The sequence below is a fragment of the Drosophila pseudoobscura genome, chromosome 2, assembly GCF_009870125.1.
Source record: "Drosophila pseudoobscura strain MV-25-SWS-2005 chromosome 2, UCI_Dpse_MV25, whole genome shotgun sequence".
NCBI classification, from domain to species: Eukaryota; Metazoa; Arthropoda; class Insecta; order Diptera; family Drosophilidae; genus Drosophila; species Drosophila pseudoobscura.
This window is the reverse complement of record NC_046679.1, coordinates 13,657,856-13,680,796: the sequence shown is the minus strand read 5'-3', so window position 1 is coordinate 13,680,796 and position 22,941 is coordinate 13,657,856. Positions and strand designations below refer to the sequence as shown.

Here is a 22,941-nt window from a genome sequence, read left to right as displayed (position 1 = left end):
CAGAATTTGAAAGGTTTTGCCTGACTTGACATTGATCTGACTGCTGACTGACAGTTGGCAGTAGAATGTGGAAAAAATGCTCGAGAATGCGAATAGAATTCCTTATATTTTGGATCATTGCACTCATCTTTTTGACAGCAGAAGCCACGGACTATTCGCATTTCCGGAGACGCAGCAAGCGGCTCATGCCGTATGATGCTGGCGAAACGGATAGCTCGAGAGGCGGCGGGGATGGGTGCGATGGCGACAACCAGCAGAGGGACAACCAGCCACGGGCCGAGCAGCAGCAGGCACCAAAGCCCCGCAAGCAGCTAAAAACCAACGCCAAGCAGCGGTCCTCGAGCATTGCCGTGCAAGCAGCCAAGGAGGCGAAGAAGGCCAACGACGACATGGCCTCAGCCGTGAAGCTGGCCTCGGATAAGATCAAGCACGAGTACGCGGACAAGGCGATGGCTGCAGCGAAGGCTGCAGAGGCAGTCTTGGCTGGCAAAATGCAGATCGTGGAGCAGCTCGAGGCGGAGGTGCGCGAGGGCGAACTGGTGGTACAGGAAGAGTCCCAGGGGCTGATCGAGGCGGAGGCCAACGCCCAGCTGGCGATGAAGCAGTACCAGCAGGCGCAGACCGAGCTGAAGATGCTGTTAGCCACGCTCAAGGTGACCAGGGAGAGCAAGGAGAGCGCCGACCAGATGAACATGGTCTGGCAGCAGTCGCTGTCCGAGAAGACCGCCCTCCTGGATGCCGCCCACAACCGGGTGGGTGTCCTGCTCCGCCAGCTGAGGGATGCCCGCGCCGACCATGGGAAGACCAAGAAGGAGGCCTATAAGGCCATCTGTGCCGCCAAGGAGGCCAAGCAGCGCATCGAACAGTCCGAAAGCGGCAGATGCCGACGCCGACGCGCCTGGAGGTGGGAGGACAATCACGGTTGACACTCGTTTCTTTTTCTAACTTATATTTTCCATTGAGATTAAAGAACGTTTACGTGTTTTGTTTTTGAATTTTAATCTGTAGTTTATTAAACTTTTTTCTTTAGGGAATAAAAATATAAAATTCCTCGACAGCGTGCAAAAAGTGCGCGCGCGTCTTGAATGGCTGCCAAAAAAATGCTATGGAACTTTTGCCTGTCCGACTGACTCCTTTTGATCCAATCCGATCGATCCAATCGTCCGTCCAGTCCATCCATCCGTCCATCCGCAACAAGCTTAAACATACATACAATTTATATGCGCGACAAATACCAGAGCGGACTAAAACTATTAGAATATACGGGAGGCTCCTGCCTCCAGGACTACAATTTAAAATAATTTTAATCGAACAAGCCACAAATAAAACGGTACGGTACGGATAAACAATTTACACGGATTCGGATTTTACATATAAAAAAAATATTAGCATAAACATAGACATAATGAATAAATATACAAATTAAAATTACAATTACAAATGTTTGTGTTTGTGTGTTTGTCTGTATAATTTCAAGGGGGTGATGCTTTGTTTCTATATACTACATACATATGTATATCTCCCTATATCGAGTGAAGCGGATTACTATTTGTGGTCCAATCAATCAATTAGTTAGTATTGACAGTTGTTAACAGAAAACATAAATACGCAGAGGCTCTCTACATAAAATAGTTGCGTCTCCACCACAATCTGGTTATACATTTGTTATATCCTTTGTATCCTTAAGAGTAGTTTTCAATTCTTATTTTAATATTTCTATGCATAGATATATATAGTATATATTTATAATTCGTATGCGATTTATATGTACAATCTAACACAAAGCCCCTGTAAGTAAACGTCCTCCAAACAACCCCCACAACTCGACCCGACTATATCCTAGGCTTATTATAGATCTCGTGTGTGTGTGTATGTGTGTTTTGTTAGAATCTGTGTGTGGGTGGAGCCCTAGTCCTAGACACTAGATATTATGGTATATATATATATAATTTTAATTATTCCTCCCCCTCTGAATACTGACGTCATCGAGTTTCTATATGTTATTTTTGTTTTTCTTGTTGTTTTGGGGATTGGATATACATATATATTGTTGGGGATTCTATGTTGCATTCGTTGCTGCTGCTGCCGCTTAATATGTGCTCCTTATTCATGCTCTTCTTCAGATAAACATGTTTATACTATTTATATGAATGTGTATGCTGTATGCTGTATGTGTATGCGTGTATAGATATATATATATAGGATATATAATAATATCAACTGTTTAACTCTTACATTTACTTAAGACTTTTTCATGGGGGTGTTCTATTTTGTGGGGCTGGCGGGGGGGAGTATGTATAAAACGAAAAGTATATCACGATAGATCAAACATAGATCGCAAATAACCGTTAACTACAAGTGTTTCTTTTTTCATTTTTCATGTTTCCGTTGTCTCCGATACTGAGTATATATTCCATCCATCCTTGGGCTCTAATTTAAGTACTTGCGGCATCGCTTGGAGCCGCACGAGCAGGGTATCTTCTCGTCCTCGAAGGGGAACTTGTAATCGTAGGTCAGCTCCTCGCCCTGCACAATGCGGCGCAGCGCAAAGATAATGATGTGCTTGTGCCCCAGTATATCGACGACCTTTGAGTAGCAATTTGGCTGCAAAATCCCATACAAATTAATATAAGCCCACAAGGAAAGGGTAATCAATGCTTGAAAAGTACTCACCTCACAGGAGTGATTGATGAAACGGGCCGCATTGCCCCGCATGGTGGCATCCACCACCAGGTTGTCATCGATCTTGAACATGTAGCAGCCGATGCCGCGACTATCGTAGTAGCGCTCCCTCTTGTCCGTCAGCGTGGAGCGAATCAGCTCGCCAGCGTATTCAATGACCATTTCACCTGCGAAAATGGAAGGGAATTTCTTTCATGAGGCTCCACTCTTCACTCCACCCACATCCACGACACCTACCCGCTTCGATGTCCTTGGTGCAGTAGAGACCACGTCCATGGATATGGGAACGGAACACGCCCACATAGTCCTTGTAGGTCTCCTTCAAGGTCCTGTACTTCATGGCCATCGGTAGATTACTGCCCGTTCCTCTTCTGCAATTGGAAATCCAAGTTAGTGGGACTCCTCCCATAGGGGACCGAAAGAGCCACTTACCTTGGGACCAGCTCGTTGTCCGAGGGCTGCACAAACACCTGAATGGGCTGCTTGCGGTGCCTGGAGGCCAGCCAACTGAACATGTCGTATTCGGATCGAGTCGCATACGGCTCACAGCGCGCACAATCGTACGCGTTCTCCTGCAACTCATCCTGGTCCGAGCCGTAGTCCAGCAACGCCTGGGCATCCGCGCCAGCGGCAGCCAGGGCTGCCAGCGCTGCTGCACTGCCTCCACTGCCTGCGGAGGCGTGTCCACCGGCACTTGCCGCCATCGACACATTCCCGTTGCGCTTGTGGTACTTGGGCGTGTACTTTGAGCACTTCTCCACCCCCGGCAGCTGCTCGATGAGGTACTTGAGGGCGTTCGTCTTCAGGCCAATCATCTGGATGCCGCCCATATCGGCCAGCGGTCCCTCGGGCAGCGGCGTGAGGCCGTGGGCCCGCCTGGCCACCTGCACCGCCTCGAAGACCTTCTCCCAGATCTCGGCTATCGAGCTGGACTTGTACGTGAATCCGTCCTCGCTCTGGATCTCGTACAGCAGATGCGGGCCGCTGATCTTCTTCGGCTCGCGCATCGGTGGCGGCGGTTCTGGGGCCGCTGCTGTGGGCACCTCCATGGCCACGGAGGAGGCTGCTTCCTCCTCCTGCTGCTGCTGTTCCTTCGTGGACGCCTCCTGTTGCTGCTGGTGCTGCTGTTGCTGCTGCTGATGCTTCTTGAGCTCCAGTTCGACGCCATTTTGCAGCTCCTTTAGTTCCAGGACATGCGCCTCGGCCATTTCGTTGATGTAGGTGGCGGCTGCCTCCACGGCTGCCGTTTCCTCGGCCGTGGCCTCGAACGCAGAGGGCGCCGAGGAGGAAGAGCCTGCCGCTGCCGCCGCAGTGGTGGCCAGGACATCCTCCACCATCTGCTGGTAGCCGGCGGCTGTGGCCTCCACTTCGGCCGTCGTCGCTGTGGCTATCGAATCGGCACAGTCGTCGTTCGTGAGGTTGTCCAGGATCTTGCTGATCTTCTCCTTGACGGCCGGCTCCTCGCTGTCGGACATCTCGTGGTCGTTGCACGCGGACGTGGCCATCTTCAGGCTGAAGTCGTCGTCCTCGTCCTCATCGTCGTCGAGATCTTCGTCGTAGGGATTGTCCGTGTCCATGGGCACCGATGGCTCCTGGTAGCTGTGCTTCTCCAGCAGGTAGCCATTGCTCACCATCTGGTGCTGGTGCTGCTGTTGCTGCTGCTGCTGGATCAGGAGCACTTCGCTCTTGGCCTCCGGCTGCTGCTTCTCGTACAATCCCTCCATGTAGATGGACTCTGTGGGCTGCTGCTGCTCCTCCTCCTCCTCCTCCTCTTCCTCCTGCTCCGGGTCCTCCTCCAGGATGGTGGCCATCGAGGTCAGAGCGATGCTCTCCAGCGCAGCGGCCGCCTTCAACTCTGCCTCGTAAACAGGCGACGGCAATGGCGATGGCGAGGCCACCGTCTTCTGGGCGTAGCACTTGGACACACTGGAGATCTGGAGGTTCACCTGCTGCTCCACGAGGGGCTTGGGTGGCGTGGGCGACGGCACCACGGGCTCGTTCGGCAGCGGCGCTGGCTCCTGGCGCTGCTGCATCGGCAGCACGCGGTTCGTGGGTCGACAGTTGATGCTGGTCGTGGTGCTGGTGGTGCTCGTGCTCGTCATGGTGATGCTGGTGCAGGGCGTCGCCTGCAGCTGCAAAGGATTCACCACATTGGTGGGCAGGCAGCTGCTCCCAGCAAAGTGCTGCAAGCGATTGATCATCTCCGGCTGCTGCTGCTGCTGCTCGAGCACTTGGGGTTCCATCACGAACTGCGCGGCCATCGATGGTGGCGCCTCGGCAATGGTGATGATGGGCATCGCTGGCTGGGATTGCGGCTGCTGTTGGATGAGTATCTGTTGCTGCTGTTGCTGTTGCATTTGCTGCTGTTGCATCTGTTGCTGTTGCTGCGGCTGCTGCTGCTGCATCAGTTGTTGCGGCTGCTGTGGCCGATGCTGCTGCTGCTGCTGCTGTTGGATGATCGTCACCTTGGCGGGCACTTGGCTAATCACCGGAGGATGCTGCACCTGTGGATGTTGCTGCTGGTGCTGCTGCTGCTGCAGTTGCACGACAGGCATCGCCTGTGGCTGCTGCTGTTGCTGCTGCTTGGGCGTGGGCTTCATCAGCTTCGGCTTCACCTCCAGCTTGTGGATGGGCCGTATCAGATTCGTCTTCTTCTGCAGCGGCTTCGAGGCGATGCTGGGCGGCGCTCCGCATGCGGATCCTGCCGTGGCCTTGCTCTTCATCTGCCCCTGCGATCCGCCACCCTGTTGCTGTTGCTGCTGCTTCCCTGCCGCCGCTGCTGCCGCGTTCTTCAGCTGCTGCTGCTGCTGCTGGGCCTGCTGTGTGGCTATGCTCGTGGGCAGCACCTTGTTCACTACCTGGGGCTGTGGCGGCACCTTGCCCACGCCCCCACCACCACCAGCGGAGATGTTGTTGGCCTTTGCATTCGCGGCTCGCTTCATCTGCGTCACGGGCGGAATCTTGGCGGTGACTACCAGGGGGGCGGAGGAGTACTCCGCCGACGAGGACGCCTGCGGCACCGTCTGGAACTGAAAGCTGGCATTCTGCAGCAGCTCTTCCTGGCTCTGCTGCTGCTGCTGTTGCTGCTGCTGGAGCACACTGGCGGCATTCAGGAACGTACTGCCACTGCCGTCTGTCGCATTGTTGAGCACCACATAGCCGGCGGGCAGGTCCACAATCGGTTCGATTTTGCTCGCCTGGAACACCTGCGTCGTGGTGGCCGAGAAGCTGGCGTTCTGGCTGAGGACCCCCGGCATTGCTGTCGACACGAACTGCTGCGAGGACATCACCGTGTTCTGGACGATCGTCTCGAGGCCGTAGTACATGGGCTGCGTGGCCAGGATGACCTGCGGTCCCCCGGTGGCAAACTCCAGCCCTGTCGTGCCGCCTCCCGTGGCTCCGCCCAGGATGAGCGGCTGCTGGACATTCTGTCCGTTCTGGATGGCACTGCCGTCCCCCGCCGCCGATGTCGTGGCCAGCTGCAGCGTCTGCGGCTGGATGAGGGTTCCGATCACCTGCGGCTGCGACTGCAGCATCTGCAGGCCCGAGTTGGAGGGCGCCGTGGTCAGCACCAGATTCCCGCTGGCGTCCGTCTGCAGGTAGGTGGTGGTGGCCCCCCCGCCCGGGGCGGCCGTCAGGAATGTGGGCGCCGCCTGGGCCTGCGGCTTGAAGTCGCTCGTCGTCGGTATCGATATGTACTGCAGAGGCTGGCCCTGGCTCCCGTCGCCCGTCACGAACGAGATGATGTTCTGCGGCTGGGTGTGCTGCGGCAGGATCAGCTGCGGATGCTGCTGCTGGGCATTGCTCTGGAAGAGGAGCTGTGGCTGCAGCATGCCCTGCCCCAGCAGCTGTCCATTGCTGGCCACCGTGATACCAGGGTGCTGCTGCTGCTGGTGGTGCACCTGGTGTTGGTGGTGCACCTGGTGGTGCTGCTGTGGCTGCGGCTGCAGCTTCGCCTGGATGGGCTTCACCTGGTGATGGCCCCCGCCGGACTTGAGTTGCTTCTGCTTGGCCGCCGCCGTCGCCTGCTGGCCGGCCTTGGTGGCCACCGTCTTGAGCGGCTTGCCGGCCCCATTCAGCGGCAGGACGATCTTCTTGTCCGAGTTGGTGGCCTGCAGCGTCTGGTAGGTGGCCGCCGGCGCCGCCGTCGTCGTCGCCTGCATCGTCTGCGGCAGCTGGATGAACTGCTGGGTGCCATCCGGGTTGGTGGACACCGCGATGAGCTGTGGCTGCTGTTGGGCCGCCACCTGGGGCTGCGACAGGGTGAAGCCTCCGCCCAGATTGGCCGCGAGGCTCTGCAGGGAGTTGGCGTAGATCTGCAGCTCGTCCGTGCCGTTGGCCGTCGCCTGGTGGGTCGTCGGCTGCGACGACAGGAAGAAGCCGTTGCCGAGGGACTGCGGCTGCAGCTGCAGCTGCTGCAGGCCCTGGAGTCCGAACTGACCCAGGGATCCCAGGCTCTGGACCTGCGGGAAGGAGGTCGTCTGCAGGTAGTTGAGGCCCCCGACATTTCCCAGCGTGGCAGCGGCCAGGGCCTGCTTCTGCAGCTCGTTGAGGCTCTCGGCGCTCAGCTGCTGGGCGTGGGCGTGCTCCGACTCCGATTCGCTGGCGGACATCTGCTCGCAGTTGGGCAGGTGACGCTGGAAAGAGTCGTAGTTGCGGTACGTGCACTGGCACCGATCGCACTTCACCTGCCCCGTGAACTGCGCCGTCGACAGGTTGCCGTCGCCCCCGATGATGCGGAACTCCGTTATGGAGTCGTCCACGCCGTCCATCTGCATGATCCGCATCTTGGCGGGCTCCTCCCTGGCCCCCTCCGGGCCGCCGGACTTCTCAAAGTACCGCTTGGCCGCGCTCCAGGTGAAGGTCTTGCTGCGCACCGTGGACGTGGAGGCCTCCTCGCTGACCGACTGCCTCCGCGAGACCCCGGCGACGGTGGCCATCTCCTTCTTGGAGCGCTGCTGATTGCTCAGGCTGAGCAGGACGCCCTCGGCCAGGTTCTTGGACAGCTTGCGCCGCTTAATGGCCGCCACACTGTTGCCGTCCAGCTTCGGCCAGGCGCGCGTCTTGAGCACCTGCACCTGGGTGGAGCTGCGGGCGGCGGCGCAGAGCATGGCATCCTCCACGGGATTGCTGGCGGGCCAACAGCTGCCGCCTCCGCCGACACCGCCGCCCGTCAGACTGTTGTTTGAGTTGCGGGTGTCCTCGTCGCAGATGGGATGCGGCGTAGCCTGGTGCGATCCTGCTGGTCCGTTGGTGCCGTCCTTCGACTGCTCGCTGATGGCAAACAGGTCGGACTTGTCCGCCAGATCCTCGTACATGAAGATGTCCAGCATGGAGATGCCGTCGAGCAGCTCGTGCGGCAGATCCTCGAATATGGCATCCTTGATCTCTGGCGGCAGCAGGTCCGCATTCTGCTGCGGCTCCTCCTCCGTGTTCTCGTCCGGCGGGACACACGAATTGGGGTGCGGATGCGGATGGGGATAGTCGCTCCATCCGTCTGCGCCGTCTGTGGCGCCCAGGAGGTCGCTCCTTGAGGCCAAGCTGCTGTGCCAGCGGGCGATCTGCGCTAGTCCCAGCTGCACCACGTGGCCATTGGGATTCGTGTGGTCCACCGTGTAGTTGCGTCCCACGTCCAGTGCGGTGAGGGTCGAGGAGCAGCTGTTCTGGATGGTGGTGCGCACCGTGTACTCCACGATCTTCCAGGGCTCCTTCGAGGACCAGTAGAGGCGGCTGCATAGGAAGTTGATGGGGACAACCGCCTCGTAGGAGTCGGAGAAGCGCGGCACAACGGTTCCCAGCTGCCGCACCTCCAGGGATCCGATGTGGAACTGCACCTTCGCCGGGTCTATGAGCTTCTTCCGCTTGCGGTCCAGTTCCACGTAGACGGGGCGGGAGACCTCGTAGTTGGACTCGTACGTGACGCTGGGCGAGCCATTGGCCCTGAGGGCGTTGCCATTCCTCGCATGCGTCGGACAGTACATGGACTTGTCCGTGAGGAAGGCGCACTCGATGCTCCGCGCGCAGGGGTAGTGGTAGTGCTCCCCGCAGGAGCGCACATTGCAGCCAACGGTGGCGCCGCGATTCCCGCAGACGGTGCACTTGATCATCCGCCCGCGGGCCACCGCGCTGTGGACATTCTGCAGCGACCCGTCGATCTCCTCGAACACCTCCGCGGACCACATGGCGCAGTTCGTGTGCACCCAGCAGTCGTGGCCACAGTACAGGAGTCGCGCCTCCTCGCCCGAGAGCCCCTCGCCGCTCTTGCGGCAAAAGAGGCAGACGCGCGTGTCCAGCCGCATCTTGATGCCGCAACAGCTGCCGAGATCGTCCACCTCCTCGAGGGGTATGTCCAGCACGCCCGCGCGGGCCACCTGCGACGAGGACGAGTGCTCGGCGTAGACTGAGGCGGAGGCGCAGGGCCCGGCCTCCTGCTGCTGCTGCAGCTGCAGCTGGTCCTCGTAGCGACTCGACTCGAACATGTCGTCCTCGAGGGCGTCCGTGCAGGCCTTCGTCTCGTTCTGGAACCAGGGGAACTGCTCGCTCAGCAGCTCCTTGTAGGCGATGTCCAGCTCGTCGCAGTGGCTCTGCTGGATCACCTGGCTCATGTCGTAGTTGAACTCCGCCAGCGAGACGTACGCGTTGCCCGCAATCTTCTGCTTGATGTCCACGAGGCTGAACGAGTGCGACAGCGGCTGTTGCTGCTGCTGCTGGCAGGAGCAGGTCTTCGTCGCAGCGGATCTGCCCTTGGAGTTGTGTAGATGGACGTTCCGGGACTGCTCCTTGAACTCGTACACGTCGTCGCTGTTCTGCGACTCTCCGTCGCTGCCGAGGCCGTTGTCCGAGCCGCTGCTGAACTGCAGAGCCTTCGGCTGCAGCTTGCCCTGGCCCTGGCCTTGGCCATTGGCGGCTGCCGCGCCGCACGTGCAGCGCAGCTTCTTCCTGGGACTGAGCTTGAGGAGGGCGCACGCCTGTCGCGACTTGCTGAGCAGCTTGAGGACACTGTACAAACTGGCCTTGAACTCCTCCATCACCGCCTGCCGCCACTCGTCGGCCTTCAGGCGGGAGCTGTCGCGGCGGGCGCACCGCTTGCAAATGAACTCGATCGATTCGGGCAGGGTGCTGAGCAGATTGTACTGCTCGTCGCTGAGGCCCTCGCACTTGGAGTGCACCCACTGGTTGCAGTCGCCGCACTCCATCATCTTCAGGTCGAAGTCGTTGTCGTCGTAGCACTTCTGGCAGATCGGGCAGTAGTTGCCCTTCTTCCGCAGCTTGAAGCAGCCCGTGCACATGGGCAGGTTGCCGACGAACTTCGACACCTTGGTGGTGCTGCAGGACTTGCACTTCAGGCAGTTCACGCAGATGAGAGGCCTGTCCGCCCCGAGCAGCCGCTTGCTGGTGCCCAGGCACGTGCTGTGGTAGTTCTTCTGGCACTTCTGGCACTTGACCTTCGAGCCCGAGGACATGTTGCAGGTGTAGCACACTGTGCAGCGCGGGCACAGCCAGTTGAGGCGCTGCGTCAGCTGATTGAGCGACGAGTGGGCGCCACTCAGCGACGTCTCCAGCAGGCTGTTCATCAGCGTGGTGTCCTCGAAGGAGCTGTGCTTCAGGTTGTACTCGTCCTGCACGCAATACTGATGATACGGCTCGCAGCAGCAGGCGCAGAAGATCAGCGGATCCAGCCCCGTGGATCCGCACAGGAAGCACAGCGCCCGCTGGGCCACCGTCTCGGTGACGATCAGGCCGAAGCCCGTCTGACAGACCTCCGCCGGGTCGTAGTTCTCCCAAAAGTCTATCGATATGAGAGTCCGCTGCTGCTGGTGCTGCTGCTGCTGCTGGCGATCCTTTGTCCTTCGACTGGCTCCGACTGCGACTCCTGCTGCCAGCACGGACGACGACGCCGACTGTTGGCTGCTGCTGCTGTTGGCGCCGCCCGTGATGATGTCTCCGTTCCTGGGCTTCAGGCTCGAGGCGGAGGAGGTCGTCACGGCGGCTGCGTTTCTGGTTGTGACTTTCACTCCTGCCGCTCCCTTCTTAGCCTCTGTCTGAGTATTCTTGGCCTTGGTGTCTTCACTGGAGAGAGACGTTGTCGTTGTGGCTGTCGTTGTCGTGCAGGTGGCACAATTATCGTTTTCATCCGTCAGCATGGGAGCTGTCTTGTCGGCAGCTCCTCCAGATGATGGCTCTGCTGGACCATCGTTCTGCTGCTGCTGCTGCTCCTCCTCGACCTGATCCTCGCCAAAGGTGGCCAGTGGCTGACCCAGAACAATGGAGGCACTGCGACAGACATGCTTCACCCGGGGGCCCTTGAGGTCAATCCTTTGCCTCTTTAGGGTGTCCCCCTCTTCCGCCTGGGCTGCTCCTGGGGCCTCCTGTTCTGGCTGCTGCTGTTCCTCCTTTTGCGGAGCTTCTGTGGCAGGCGTTTCTTCTGAAGATTTCTCCCTTTCGCTGTCCAGCTCCCTGGCCTTCTCCTTTTCCCTTTCCTTCTCCTGTTTGCTCGCCTTTCGTGTGGCCTTGGCCTCTGGATTGGGACTAATCGCAGGCACCTCTGTGGGGACGGAGGCGGGCACCTTCTGATCCGTCGCACTGGTAATCTTCAGGAACAGGGGCTTCTCGAGGATGGCGGGTCGCAGGAGTGGCGTGCTGCCAAAGGTCACATTGTTCTCGGCCAAAGGATTCGCCTTGATGGACGTCAGCGCCGACACTGGAGCAGACGTGGCATCTGCATTCGATTTCCACTTGACGGAGGACACAGCCGCCCCAGAGGAGGAGGAGGAGGATCCGTTGCTTCCATTCGAAGAGCTGGGCGCGAATCGCAGGCTTCCTCCGACTCCCGTGGGCGACAGCAGTTCCGCTCCAGACTTGTTGTCCCTGGGCGCCATATTCGCTGGCAGGATGGCCGCCAATCGACTCCTGTGCGCCGCCGGCAGCTGGAACGAGACGAGGCACTTCTTCAGCCAGCAGGCGGTGCAGCGCTCCTTGTAGAGCTTCTTGAAGTTCTTCAGGAGGCTGCTCTTCGGCGAATGAATGCTGCAGGTGGATCCTGGGGGGAGGATACAGGCAGGGATTAGTTGGGGCATCATCTCTAATGCAGATCTCAAGGGACTCGTACCCTCTGTTCCTTTGCACTGCAGCTGCGTGGGGCCCGAAGTGCCCGCGGCACTGGCTGAGGCCGAGGCGGACGAGGAGTTGGCCGATATGGATTTCTTGGTCATCTTCGAGATGAATTTGCGGCACACATCGCACGCCACGATCCCGTACTTGCGTTCCTGGGCCACCTCCTTGCTGCTAACGGATGTGCTACACACAGCACAGGTCGTTGAGGCACCTATCCAGGGGCGGGCGGAAACCAAGGGATTAGAAGGGGTTTCAAATGGTTGGGGGTTGCTCTCACCTGTCGATGCGAGTGTCCCGAAGGACACGCCTGCTGTTGGCGGAATGGCACTGTGCGGGGATGTGGCGCCAAAGGCTGCGGTCGGCTTGGTGTCCATCTGCACCTGGAGACGCGGCTGCCAGAGCACAAAGCTGCTACTGCTGCTGCTGCTGCTGTTATTGTTGAGCTTCAGGCCCCCAAAGCTGGGAAACGATTCCTTTCTGGCGGCGGAGACGGAGGAGGACGATCCCGGCTCCGATCCCAGGCCAAAGTAGTTCTTGGGCTTGGCCTTGGGTGTGGGATTCCGGACGATGGCCCCCTCTTCGAGCAGCCGCTTGTTGGGCTTAATGATCCTCGAGGAGCGAGTGCTACGCTTTGGCAGGATAAAGTGCGTGTCCAGCACGAGCTGCTTCTCCTCGGAGGAGGAGGACGAGTCCTTTTCGGCCAACTCCTCGCCGGCACTCTTCTCCGAGGCGGCCTCGTCGTTGTCCTGCTCCTGGTCGTCGTCTTCCTCCTGCTGTTCGTCGGCCTCATCGCTTCCCTCATCCTCCTCCATGTCCTCGTCCTCCGACTCGTTGCGTCGGAAGGTGACGGCCTCCGAATCAGCCTCATCCTCCTCCATGGGCGCCCCAAAGGCCCGCGAGAAGCCAAACACATTCGGGGCTCCTCCCGCCTCCTGGCCCGCTGCTTGCGGGGCCGATCGAAACTTGAGGGAATTGAGTTTGTCGATGTTCGAGTTCACGTTGAGTATCTTGGAGAGAATGGAGGGCCGGACGATGCACTCGCCGCTGCGGGAGTAGGCCATTGCCCGGTTCAGCGAGTCCTTCTTCATGATCGAGACGAGGGGCGTGCGATTGTCCGGATTGTAGAACCGCTTCACCACCGACTTGTCGTCGCTCGTCTCGAGGACATTCCTGAATGTCACAGTTTTCTTCTGTTTGACGGGAGCAGAAGCAGGAGCAGGAGCTGTCGCTGTGGCCGTTGTTGACTTCGGACTGCCTCCTGCTGCTGGTGCTCCGCCTGGTCCTGGTGCTCCACCTGATGCTGCTGCTCCTCCGTTTCCAGCTGCTGTGGCCGCTGAGGCCTCGGCGGCCCCTCCTTCGCTGGGCATTTCGCTCAACCTGCGCTTCTGCAAGAGTGCGAAACGGAAAAGGGTGTTCAGAAAAAGGGTTCGGATCGGGGGTTCCGCCACAAAATCAATAATTCATGCACTAACTGACTACGGGGCTCGGTAGAGGTAAGCAAAAGGGCGGATAGATAGGATAGGGGGATAGGGGGAAACAAACTCGAAAATGCAAGCGAAAGAAGAGGCAGGAAAGGAGGAAAGCAGAAATGAAGCAGGAGTAAGGACAGCAGGGGAAGGGGAGAGGGGTATACGGCTATGGCTACGGTTTAAGGCTAAAAACAAGTTACTAAGTATCTGCCACCGAATGGGGTACACACCCCAGACACGACAGACACGACACCACATGTGGAAGTTGCAAAGAGCGCTAAAACGTCATAAAAGCCAATTAAGCAGGTAAGCGAGCGATGCAGCGGAGAGGGGAGAGTGGAGAGTGGAGAGAGGGCTCCTCTCTTCTTTATTTACATTCTGTGGGGCGGAGGGGAAATGGTAATATCAGGATGGGGGTTGCAGCACACGCAATCCCCAGGCAAACAGAAAATCTGTGGCAGGTATCAGGGCGGGGAAGAGGCCAGAAGGGGGGGATGGGGAGGGGTAGCGTTGGAAAAGCGGCTTAAACTTATTCATAAATAAAGCGAGACACAGAGCCAGAGAGCAGCCACCACACACAACAAACGAGACTTACCAATGTAACATCTTCGACCGATTCCACCACAGACCTGGGGTTCCCGGCTCCTACTCCGCCTCCTCCTCCTCCTGCTGCTGCTGCTACTGCTGCCCCTCCACTAGGTGAGACGCCGCCAGGTGGCAATGTCGTTGGGGGAGACACTGCCACAGCAGAAGAAGCAGAAGACGTTGAGGCAGAGCAGGGGGAGGGGGCGGGCACAGAGCTGGCAGAGACAGAGGCGGAGGTGGAGGCGGATGCGGATACAGCGGGGCAATTAAGTTGCAATTGTTGTTGCTGTTGCTGCTTCAGTTTCGATGTCGAGGGCAGCATCACCTCGCCTCGGGCCAGATTCAAGTTCTTGAACTTCTTGTTGCCCCCCTTTCGGGCACGTTGCAGCAATGCACTGCTGACCACAAAGGGACCGGCGGTGGAGTGGGCTGTCGTTGTTGTCCTCTTTTCGCCATTGTGGCTGCCACTGGCACTAGCACTGTCATCGTCTTCATCCTGCTCCTCCTCCTGGAGATCCTCAGAGTTCTCAGCGGTTGCACTCTTGTGATGCGTACCTCCGCCTCCTCCTCCGCCATTCACCCCGCTGCCATTGGTGGTGCCTCCTGTCGATCCATTGCTGCCACTGCCACCGCCACTGCTGCTGTTGTTTGTGGCTTCAGAGCTGCCACCGCCGCCTGTTCCACTGATGGAGGCACCGCCTGGGGCATTGTCATCCTCGTCGTTATCACAATTGTTGCCCTTCTCCCGCGCAGCCGCCGATCCAGCGCTCTGTCCACTCTGCTGCTGCTGCTGCTGCTGCTGTTGCTGTTGCTCCGTTGTTGCTTCGGTGGCAGCAGCATCTTCCTCCAATTGCAGGACACTTATCCGCTTACGATTGATCGACTTGGAGGGTTTCCCGGGAAACTTGGAGCGGCCCATAATAGAGTTGTTCTTCCGCTTGTTTGTTGCATTTGCCTTCGATTGCGGGGGGCACACGATAGGGGTATCACTTGGATATCGGAGCAGGTTGGCGCTTTCCTGGCTCCCACACACTGTATGAAGAGAGAGAGACGGTTCACGTGAGAGACACGACACCCAGCACAGAAATACCGGTATTGCAGCAGCAACGACAACAACAATGCGGCCCCCGTCCCCCTTCCCCTGTAACCGAACCGAACCAAACCGAACCGCGTCTTTGGAATGCGTCAATTTTCCCCCCTTTCGGTACGCGACGACCGACCCGACTCGTTTCTGCTCGTTCCTGTTTCGGCTCTAGCTCTCCTTCGCCTTCTCCTTTTCCTCCTTCTTCTTCTTCTTCTTCTTTTGCGTTCCCCACTTGCGTCTTGGTTTTTTTATTCGCGCGCGCTCCTCGTTCCGTTCCTCGCTCCTTGCTTTGCGAATTTCGAATAAAGCCGAAGGTGACGTCAAAGCGCGACAACGCGTCAAGCCTCGGCTTTGTCTGAGCTCTCTCTCTCTTTCTGTTTTTTTTCTCGCTTGGTTACTCTCTCTCCCTCTCTGAGCCTGACTCTTGCGCGCTCCTTGGACTGCACTCTCAAGGTATATTGCCGAAGGCGGGTAAGGCAGGCAGGTCTTGGGCTGCACTCTCACGCGGACCGCCCTACCTTCGCGGCTATATACCTTGGGGGCTGGAAGGAGAGCAGAGCAGAGCGCGCTAAAGGTGCAATTGCAGCTGCCTTTGTTTCGCTCTGGCGTTTACGTTGCCGCTGGCACGTCTTGCGTGACCACCAGCACACACACACACACGCACACAGAGACGGGCCACACCACCTTTCCTACCACTAAATACCCCTCAAAAAACAACTGCCCCTGCTGCTCCTTGTAGCACGCGCGCCACGCTCTCTCACTCTCCCAGACTCCTTTTTAAGAAACTCTTGAACTCTCTCTTACGCTCTGCTCTGCTCTGCTCTTCTCTCTCGCTCTCTCTGTCCTGTCCGTCCGTTTGGTCTCTGTCACGCTGTCCCATAGACGTTTCATCGACGTTTTAAGTGGTTTTTCTACTTCAGACTTGAACTTTTTCTCTGCCAGGATTTTCTCGTTTTGCATTGTTGTTGCTGCTGCCGCTGCTGCTGCTGCTTTTGTTTCTCTTTTCTATTTTCTTTTTTTTTTTTGCTGGAAATTGAAATTCTTACAGTTGTTGTTGTTGCTGTTGGCCACTATTAAGTGGTGGGTTTTTCCTTTATGACTGCCTTTTTACGACAGTTTTTTTTTTGTTTTTCTGCTGCTGCTGCTGTTGCTCTGATTCTCTCTCTCGCTCGCTCTTTATGGCCTCTAAGGCTGGGTGACAGGAGGAGAGTGAGAGAAAATTCTTCTTTTTGCGCGTTTAGTTTTTCTGCGTTCTCCGTTTTCGCTCAACTTCGTAGTATTTACAATTTTCCACATTGCTGTGTTGCTGTACTTTCCGCGAAAAACTTCGTCTTAACTTCTCTGCTGCCGCTGCTGCTGTTGCTGCTGCTGCTGGCGCTGGCGCTGGCTGTTGCTGTTGCTGTGGCAGAAGCCAGCGTTCTGGGTCTGCCCCTGCGGCCTCATCATGCTCATTATCACCATCATCCCCATAATCATTATCGGGATCGGATCATCATCATCATCGTGGCATCGGCTCTGGTCTACATCATTGCCATTCCTCCACAAAAACTATACCAACAAACCAACTCACACACACTGGCGCACAAAAGTCTGTGTCTCTGTTGTTGGGCAGAGTTTTCTTGAATCTGCAAAAATGATTGAGAGGGGGTTTCGGGTTGGAGGTTGAGGGGGTTGGTAGGTGTTGGGGAGAGAGAGAAAACAAAGTAGAAATTTATTAGTTCGCTTCGTCGCAGTTGGGCAAACACACAAGTTGAAAGTTGACTTTTGTTGGAGAGTGTGGTGTGTGCGTGTGTGCGTGTGAGGGGGAGAGCGTGAATGGTGGGTGTGCGATGATTATGTGTGTGCGGATGTGCATGGTTGTGTTCGTGTGAGTAGATTGCAAGGAGCTCAAATGCGGCCTGACTGCTGCTGCTCCTGTGTGGCCCTCCCCTTACTACCACCTCCCCCACCTCCCACCAACGAGCATGAGTCAGTGTGGTAATTGTTTTCCGTTGGGATACTCTCGCCGGAAGGGTCATATTAGTTTAATGAGATGTCTTTGCCACGAAAAGGAAGGAACAAACTATGACCCCACTTCCCGCAATCTTTTTTCAAACCAATCTTAAGGAATTCAAGAATTCTGGTCTCATTTGGCTCTTCTGCTGAAAGACCTATCAGAATCAGAGTACTATTACGATTTCTGATCATCAGGTTCGATATTTTAGATGAAATCCCAGTAGTCAAGGCTCTCTATAAGGTTCAGCACTTTCATGGTTCTGGTTTCAGATATCATTCCACACAATCCTGCACAATCATATGTGCTATTCCCACAGGAACCATTCACTCTACCGTTTAAGGGTATCTAATGTTTCATCATTCGCACGCCACGTTTATAGCTTGTTATTTATTTTTTTATGGGTTTCTACTCCTGTTAGCCGAGCCAAAAGGTGTTTCTTGTCAGTGGTTGATTTAGTTTTAGTTTAGTTTGGTTTGGTTTGGTTTTAGTTTGGTTTGCTTGTTAGTTAGTCAATCTTGACAACTGTACCCCACAGTGGGCAGGGGAGACGGCGGCGGGCAGCAAGTCAATTTAGTTACATTTTGTATCTGTATGCATGAACGAACCGAACACAGTGGTCGGGAGCATACTGCTGTACTCCTCCCCCTCACTGAGCCGGGGCCAAACAGGTCAGCATGTGTGAGAGTGTGTGCACCACCCACTGTACGCGAGTCGATGTCTCTGGACCTGGCTCTGGCTCTGGCTCTGACTCTGACTGTGTTGCTGTCTCCGGTTATGTGTCTGTTTGCGATTTGTGATTTCATTTGTCGATTTTCCTCTATTTTTTATTTAATTTCCTTTTAGTTGTTGCTTTTGTCGGGTTTTGTAGTGTCTTTATGGCCCGAACGGTTGGACTATTGGCATGATGTAAGCCCCGGAGCTAAGCTTAATTGGATAGCACTCCTCCGTATATTGGCATAGCGATTACACTAATTGCCGTTTGCCGGAGTTGGCTCGAATGTGTGCGCACGGATTGAATTGGATTGAATATGCATATTTGAATGAATGATTTGCATATTCAATCGATAATCATTCGATTCGCATAGCTGATTGAAGTGTAAAAATAAACACTTGATTCTAAAGATCTTAATAGACTGCACACCACCCGCTTCCCCTAGTGATGCAATTGATTATGGCCTTTGGATCAGATTTTCCTGCTATGTGGTCTCTGGCTTCATTACAGTGCGCTTCAAAAGTATATGGCAGTTGAAAGATTACAGATTACCCAAAGGGAATCGTTAAGGGGGGACACTGGAATTATATATCCATTCAAGACTTCATTTATTTAGTACCATCTGTTGCCTTACAACACCGAAACGCACTGTTTGTCTAAACGTCTGCTCAATTATACACAATAAATAATTAGATATTTGCAACGACAACAGTAAAACTGCAATATTAGTATCTATTTAATGGCGACACACAAAAGCTCAAGCACAAAGCAAATAACATGACATAACAAACTAAAGGTTAATTCTCTCAAGCTCAAAACAATTGTCAACAATTTAATACCCATTCACGGGGCAGGCAGGCAGGCAGAGGCAGGCACTAATGGTTGACGTTCCGACTAGAAGATGCCCATCGTTCGGATGGGATGAATGTTTTGTTAGATGCTATCACATTTTCAGGAGCGTAAGGAAAGCGTGTCAATATTTGAAAACAAAGTTAAGTACGCACACAAAATGTGACTGATCTTTGAGTCCACCTATGGATCCAGGTGTTCAGGATTTCTATGCCTGTTACAGACAATATACCCTATTGTTCTCAACGTTTACCAGGTACAAACACTCGCCAACAAATTGCACACAAATTGGGCCTGAGAAACAAACACACACACACGCACGCACACAAAGGCACAGTGGCAGGCAACAGAATGCTTAGCACGCTGTGTGTTGACATCAATTAACTAAATCGCTTTAATTATAGTATGCCACCGGCAGCAGTCCCAGCGCCAGATCAAACCAAGGCAAACCCCACCCAGGAGAGAGCGAGAGCGAGAGAGAGAGGCCGCCGCCCAGCCGCAAATACAATCTGAACAAATCAATAAAAGGCCGCACAAAAATGACAAAACGCGAGCAGGTCCCAAAGAAGAGACGCGCAGAACAAACACAAAAACAAAAACAAAAAAAGAGTGAATTTTGATGGGAAAATGCAATTTGAATGACACCGCCTATACCTGTATGACGCTCACTTTTCTAGATGTATCTGTATGGCACCGACTAGAGGGGCGTGGGCGTGGGCTGACAGTACAGTTATGAGTCTAGAAGAGTACAAAACGGTTCGGATATGAAATGCACAGTATTTTTAGATATTGAGATATTTTAGATTTTAAATTTGCCCATATGAATCCTGTTTTAATCAGCAAAAACGTAGACTAATCTAACATGTAGTAGAAACAGTAATTAAGACACAAATTGCATCTCCCTCTAATTATCTCTGATTATCTGATATTGATTGTATGGCTGTACTCTTTTAATGAATTAATCCAATTGTAAGTGTCATACGGGCCTAAACAAGAGTCACGCGAGAGCCGTTGGGGAGAAGGGGGGAGCAGAAGAGGTCGAGAGATGACAGGCAACAATCTCCAGCGGCGAGCCCCGAGAGCTGGCCAATTTGAACGCATCGTCATCGACATCGACAGCGACATCGAACCGGCCCGAACAGGCAGGCGGTGGCAGTAGGCAGAGCAGACAGCCGAACAAACACGACGAGGCCGCCGACTCACACACTCGCAAAAGCACACACAGAGAGACAGAGACCCACTCACACACCTTTAATTTAATTGCCATCAATTATGGTAAAAAGATTAAGAAATCAAAACAAGCGCAAAATGTACAAAAACATGAATAAGAAGAATGGCAAAAGCAAAATGAAACGGAGTACACGCAGGCACACAAGCAAGCAGGCGGGGAGAAAGAGAGACACTGACAGACAGACATAGCCCCCCCCTAACCAACACCCCACCAAAGAGGCGCGCTCATACAACTTGCAAATTGCGAGTAATTGAGAAGATTAAAGTCAAGCAGCATGCCAGAGGAGGGCAGACAGCAGGGCAGCGCAAGAAACCCGAGGAAGACAGAAAGAGACAGCTGGAGGCAGAGAGCAGACCAGGTAACGACGATTGAAAACCGAATCGACTGCCGAACGATTAAGAGCCATAAACACGAGCACGACAATCACAGATACAGCAGCAGCGGCCAGCACCCCCTCCCACTCACAGACACACACAGGCACCCAATAGACAACTATCTGCATACACTCGCACTCACAACAAACACGACTGACAAGTTGAGCAGCAAATATACATACATACATATGTACGAAAAAAAAATCGAAGTTTGCCACAAACGAGAGCGCGACACAGCTACATAAAATATGTAAATTCGTATGAAATTATGCAAAAATGCCTTAAATACATGTGCAACAATAAGAGACAAGGAGCGGAACGCAAGAGAGAAAGCCAATGGCCAAAAGCTGAAGAAGAAGAGAAAGACGACACAAAACAAGCAACAAATGAGCTTGGCGCTCACCTCAAAGAGAGATGGATGGCAAGAAAGAGAGAAGCAACGTCAAGAGAGCAGAGCGCAGCACATGGCTCCCCCAACCCCAACAGACAATAGGAGGGGAGCCATGAATGAGAGAGCATGCGGGGGTGTGTGCGCTCACTCGTTCGTGTTTCTGCTTGAGAGTGTGTGTGTAAATCAAAACACGCAGCAAAAGGTGAAACATGAAAAATGTGCGCGCCAATAAAATGCAAAAGGTGTGAGAGAGCATTGGTGCTGGTATTGCTGTGGGCCATTAAAATAGAGTATCTCTCTGGGCCATTAATGAGCAGCATTAAGAGCTGAGCGTGAACGCAGTTTGATGATGATGATGAGATGTCCAATTTGCCACGAAACACGAAACAGCAGCCGAACTAAATGCGTGAGAGTGTGTGTGCGTGTGAGTGTTGGGACATCTGTTTCGTCGTGGTATTAGTGGTGATGTGCGGTGGTGGTAGGTAAGGTAACCCAGTTGGCAGCTGCACAGCCTCCTCCCTCTCCTTATTCACCAACAAGAACTAACGAAAACTAATATTTTGCCGAGGGGTGTTCAAAGAGTTGATGCTGCTGCTGCGGCTGCTGCAGCGGCGATCAGTGGAGCGTGAAAAGTGCACCGGAATCAGCGTTAGCATACGGCCCAGTGGCCTGCTGTTCCTTCGAACTCCCCTGATTTATTGATTCTTTGAAAGGCAAGGCACATTTTTTAATATGCGCAATTACTCATTTTACGCCTCAAATGTTATTTGGCGCGTAGTTTCTCACGAACTTAAGCTCACACACACACAGTAACACTCTCTCACAAGATTTGGAATTTGCCTTTTCGATAGCAACAAAAATGGCGTCAACACCAGCCATACATATTTATATCTACAAAAATACACATTTATTTAGTAATTATTCAACAACAACCACAACAACAACAAGCAGCAGCCATCGATCGTTTTAGCGGTCTGCCGCTGTGATCGTTTCTCATTTTATTGTATAATTTATTAAAAGCTTCAACGACAGCAGCAGCTACAGCGGCAACAGATAAATTTTTAGTTATACAAACACTTGGCCCTGGTGTGCGTAAGCGAGAGGGAGAGGGACAAGTATCACAGGAGAATCTAAGATTTCAAGTACTTGTTAAACGATACAGCAACGCAACTGCATTCTTAGATGTCGCATCAGAGATCACTATGTCGAACAGATGAAATGGGACCATAATGTAGCCAAATAATTATATATCAACCATTCAAATGATTATTCTTGCTGAAGCAATCGTTTTTGATATCTCGTTTCGCCAGTACTTTAATTGAAGCGACCACAAAAACAATTAGCTCGCCAGAGCAGCACAGCAGCACTGGTCACATTAACTGTTATTTATGGATGCTGTCTTGCGGGTGGGCTTGGGCGTGTGCGAGAGTGAGTGGGCGCGACTAACGAGTACCGTGGAAACTCTGATTTGGTCATAAAGTAACTGTATTTGTTGTACGAGTGGGAAGGCTGCTGCTCAATTTGCATTTCACCTTTGCATTCCAGCGGTAAATCAACAATCTAAAATCTACTCACTAAAAGGTGTACGGGTGTTAGTAAATATGTATGGATAATGGATAATGTATATGGATATGGATGGATGGAAATGTGTGTGTTAGAAGTCAAATCAATATCTACGTGCACAATTCAGGGACCGACTGACTCATCGGCCAGTCCGGTCGTATCACTCGGATCTCTTAATTACCTTTCGCTCAGGGAGGGCAGGGAGGCTGCATTTAATATATATCCAATATCCAATTTAGGCAGATTTCAAACTCTTTTTTTTTGTGTGCCAAACAGGCACGAAACAATCACAAAAACACCATACACAAATAATGTGACAGGGACAGAGAGGACAGGGGGACGAATGGCGATTTTTCGTTTTTATTTTCGTTCACTTATTTCTTGGTTTTTGCTTTGGCTTTCACATTCGCCGCGCGACTCTCTCACAAAACAACACCAACACACACAAAACACGAACACAAATGCACATATACAAAGACCGACTACTACTATTGCTCTCGTTCACGCTCGTGCTCTCTTTCGCGCCCGCGCGTTTCGCATATACACACACATGTATAGATTTGAGGCTGTGTGCGCGCGTGTGTCTGCATGTATGTATTTTTACGACGATGGAAAAATGCCTGCTTCTTCTTCTATACAAATCAGGTTTGCTGCACCATTTGGATTTTCACACTTTCTGCCTATCACGCCTAGGAAATTCAATTATATTTCAACATTAGACACTGCCTGCAGCACTCACACACACATTTAACATTAGTTTTACAATTATTATGGTTTTTTTCTGCATTTTCAACGACCGAAAACGCGAGAGCAAGTGTGACCGTGACCGCGGATTTATCGATAAAATATACCGCCCGACCGTCGGAAATATACCAAAATATACCGTCTTTT

At 53.9% G+C, this 22,941-nt stretch overlaps 2 protein-coding genes and 1 long non-coding RNA gene across 4 annotated transcripts; 2 read left to right on the top strand and 1 right to left on the bottom strand.

Moving 5' to 3' along the window:
• Positions 1-31: 31 nt before the first annotated feature.
• On the top strand, positions 32-1,001 carry LOC4801613 (uncharacterized). Its single transcript, XM_001358639.4, has one exon. It carries the CDS (start codon positions 66-68, stop codon positions 924-926), a length of 861 nt encoding a protein of 286 aa, XP_001358676.4. The 5' UTR covers positions 32-65; the 3' UTR covers positions 927-1,001.
• On the bottom strand, positions 983-22,906 carry trx (histone lysine N-methyltransferase trithorax). Of its 2 annotated transcripts, XM_033376849.1 has the most exons (9): positions 22,232-22,906; positions 15,981-16,559; positions 13,861-14,882; positions 12,074-13,181; positions 11,792-12,007; positions 3,115-11,722; positions 2,920-3,053; positions 2,674-2,849; positions 983-2,604 (listed from the first exon to the last, which is right to left on the bottom strand). In XM_033376849.1, exons 3-9 carry the CDS (start codon positions 14,767-14,769, stop codon positions 2,431-2,433), a joined length of 11,325 nt encoding a protein of 3,774 aa, XP_033232740.1. In that variant the 5' UTR covers positions 14,770-14,882; positions 15,981-16,559; positions 22,232-22,906; the 3' UTR covers positions 983-2,430. The 2 variants fall into 2 exon arrangements, with proteins under 2 accessions (XP_033232740.1, XP_033232741.1); XM_033376850.1 differs by lacking the exons at positions 13,861-14,882; positions 15,981-16,559.
• LOC117183324 (uncharacterized) lies at positions 18,523-19,098 on the top strand. Its single transcript, XR_004468480.1, has 2 exons — positions 18,523-18,747; positions 18,896-19,098. It is a non-coding gene; the product is annotated as an uncharacterized lncRNA (long non-coding RNA).
• Positions 22,907-22,941: the final 35 nt, after the last annotated feature.

Excerpts from the sequence above, each read along its gene's own strand:
- LOC4801613 (XM_001358639.4), top strand. The coding sequence starts at position 66 with ATGTGGAAAAAATGCTCGAGAATGCGAATAGAATTCCTTATATTTTGG.
- trx (XM_033376849.1), bottom strand. The coding sequence starts at position 14,769 with ATGGGCCGCTCCAAGTTTCCCGGGAAACCCTCCAAGTCGATCAATCGT. Across the intron at positions 3,054-3,114 it reads GACAACGAGCTGGTCCCAAG|AAGAGGAACGGGCAGTAATC; the intron begins GTAAGTGGCTCT and ends TTCCAATTGCAG. Across the intron at positions 2,605-2,673 it reads TCATCAATCACTCCTGTGAG|CCAAATTGCTACTCAAAGGT; the intron begins GTGAGTACTTTT and ends GGGATTTTGCAG.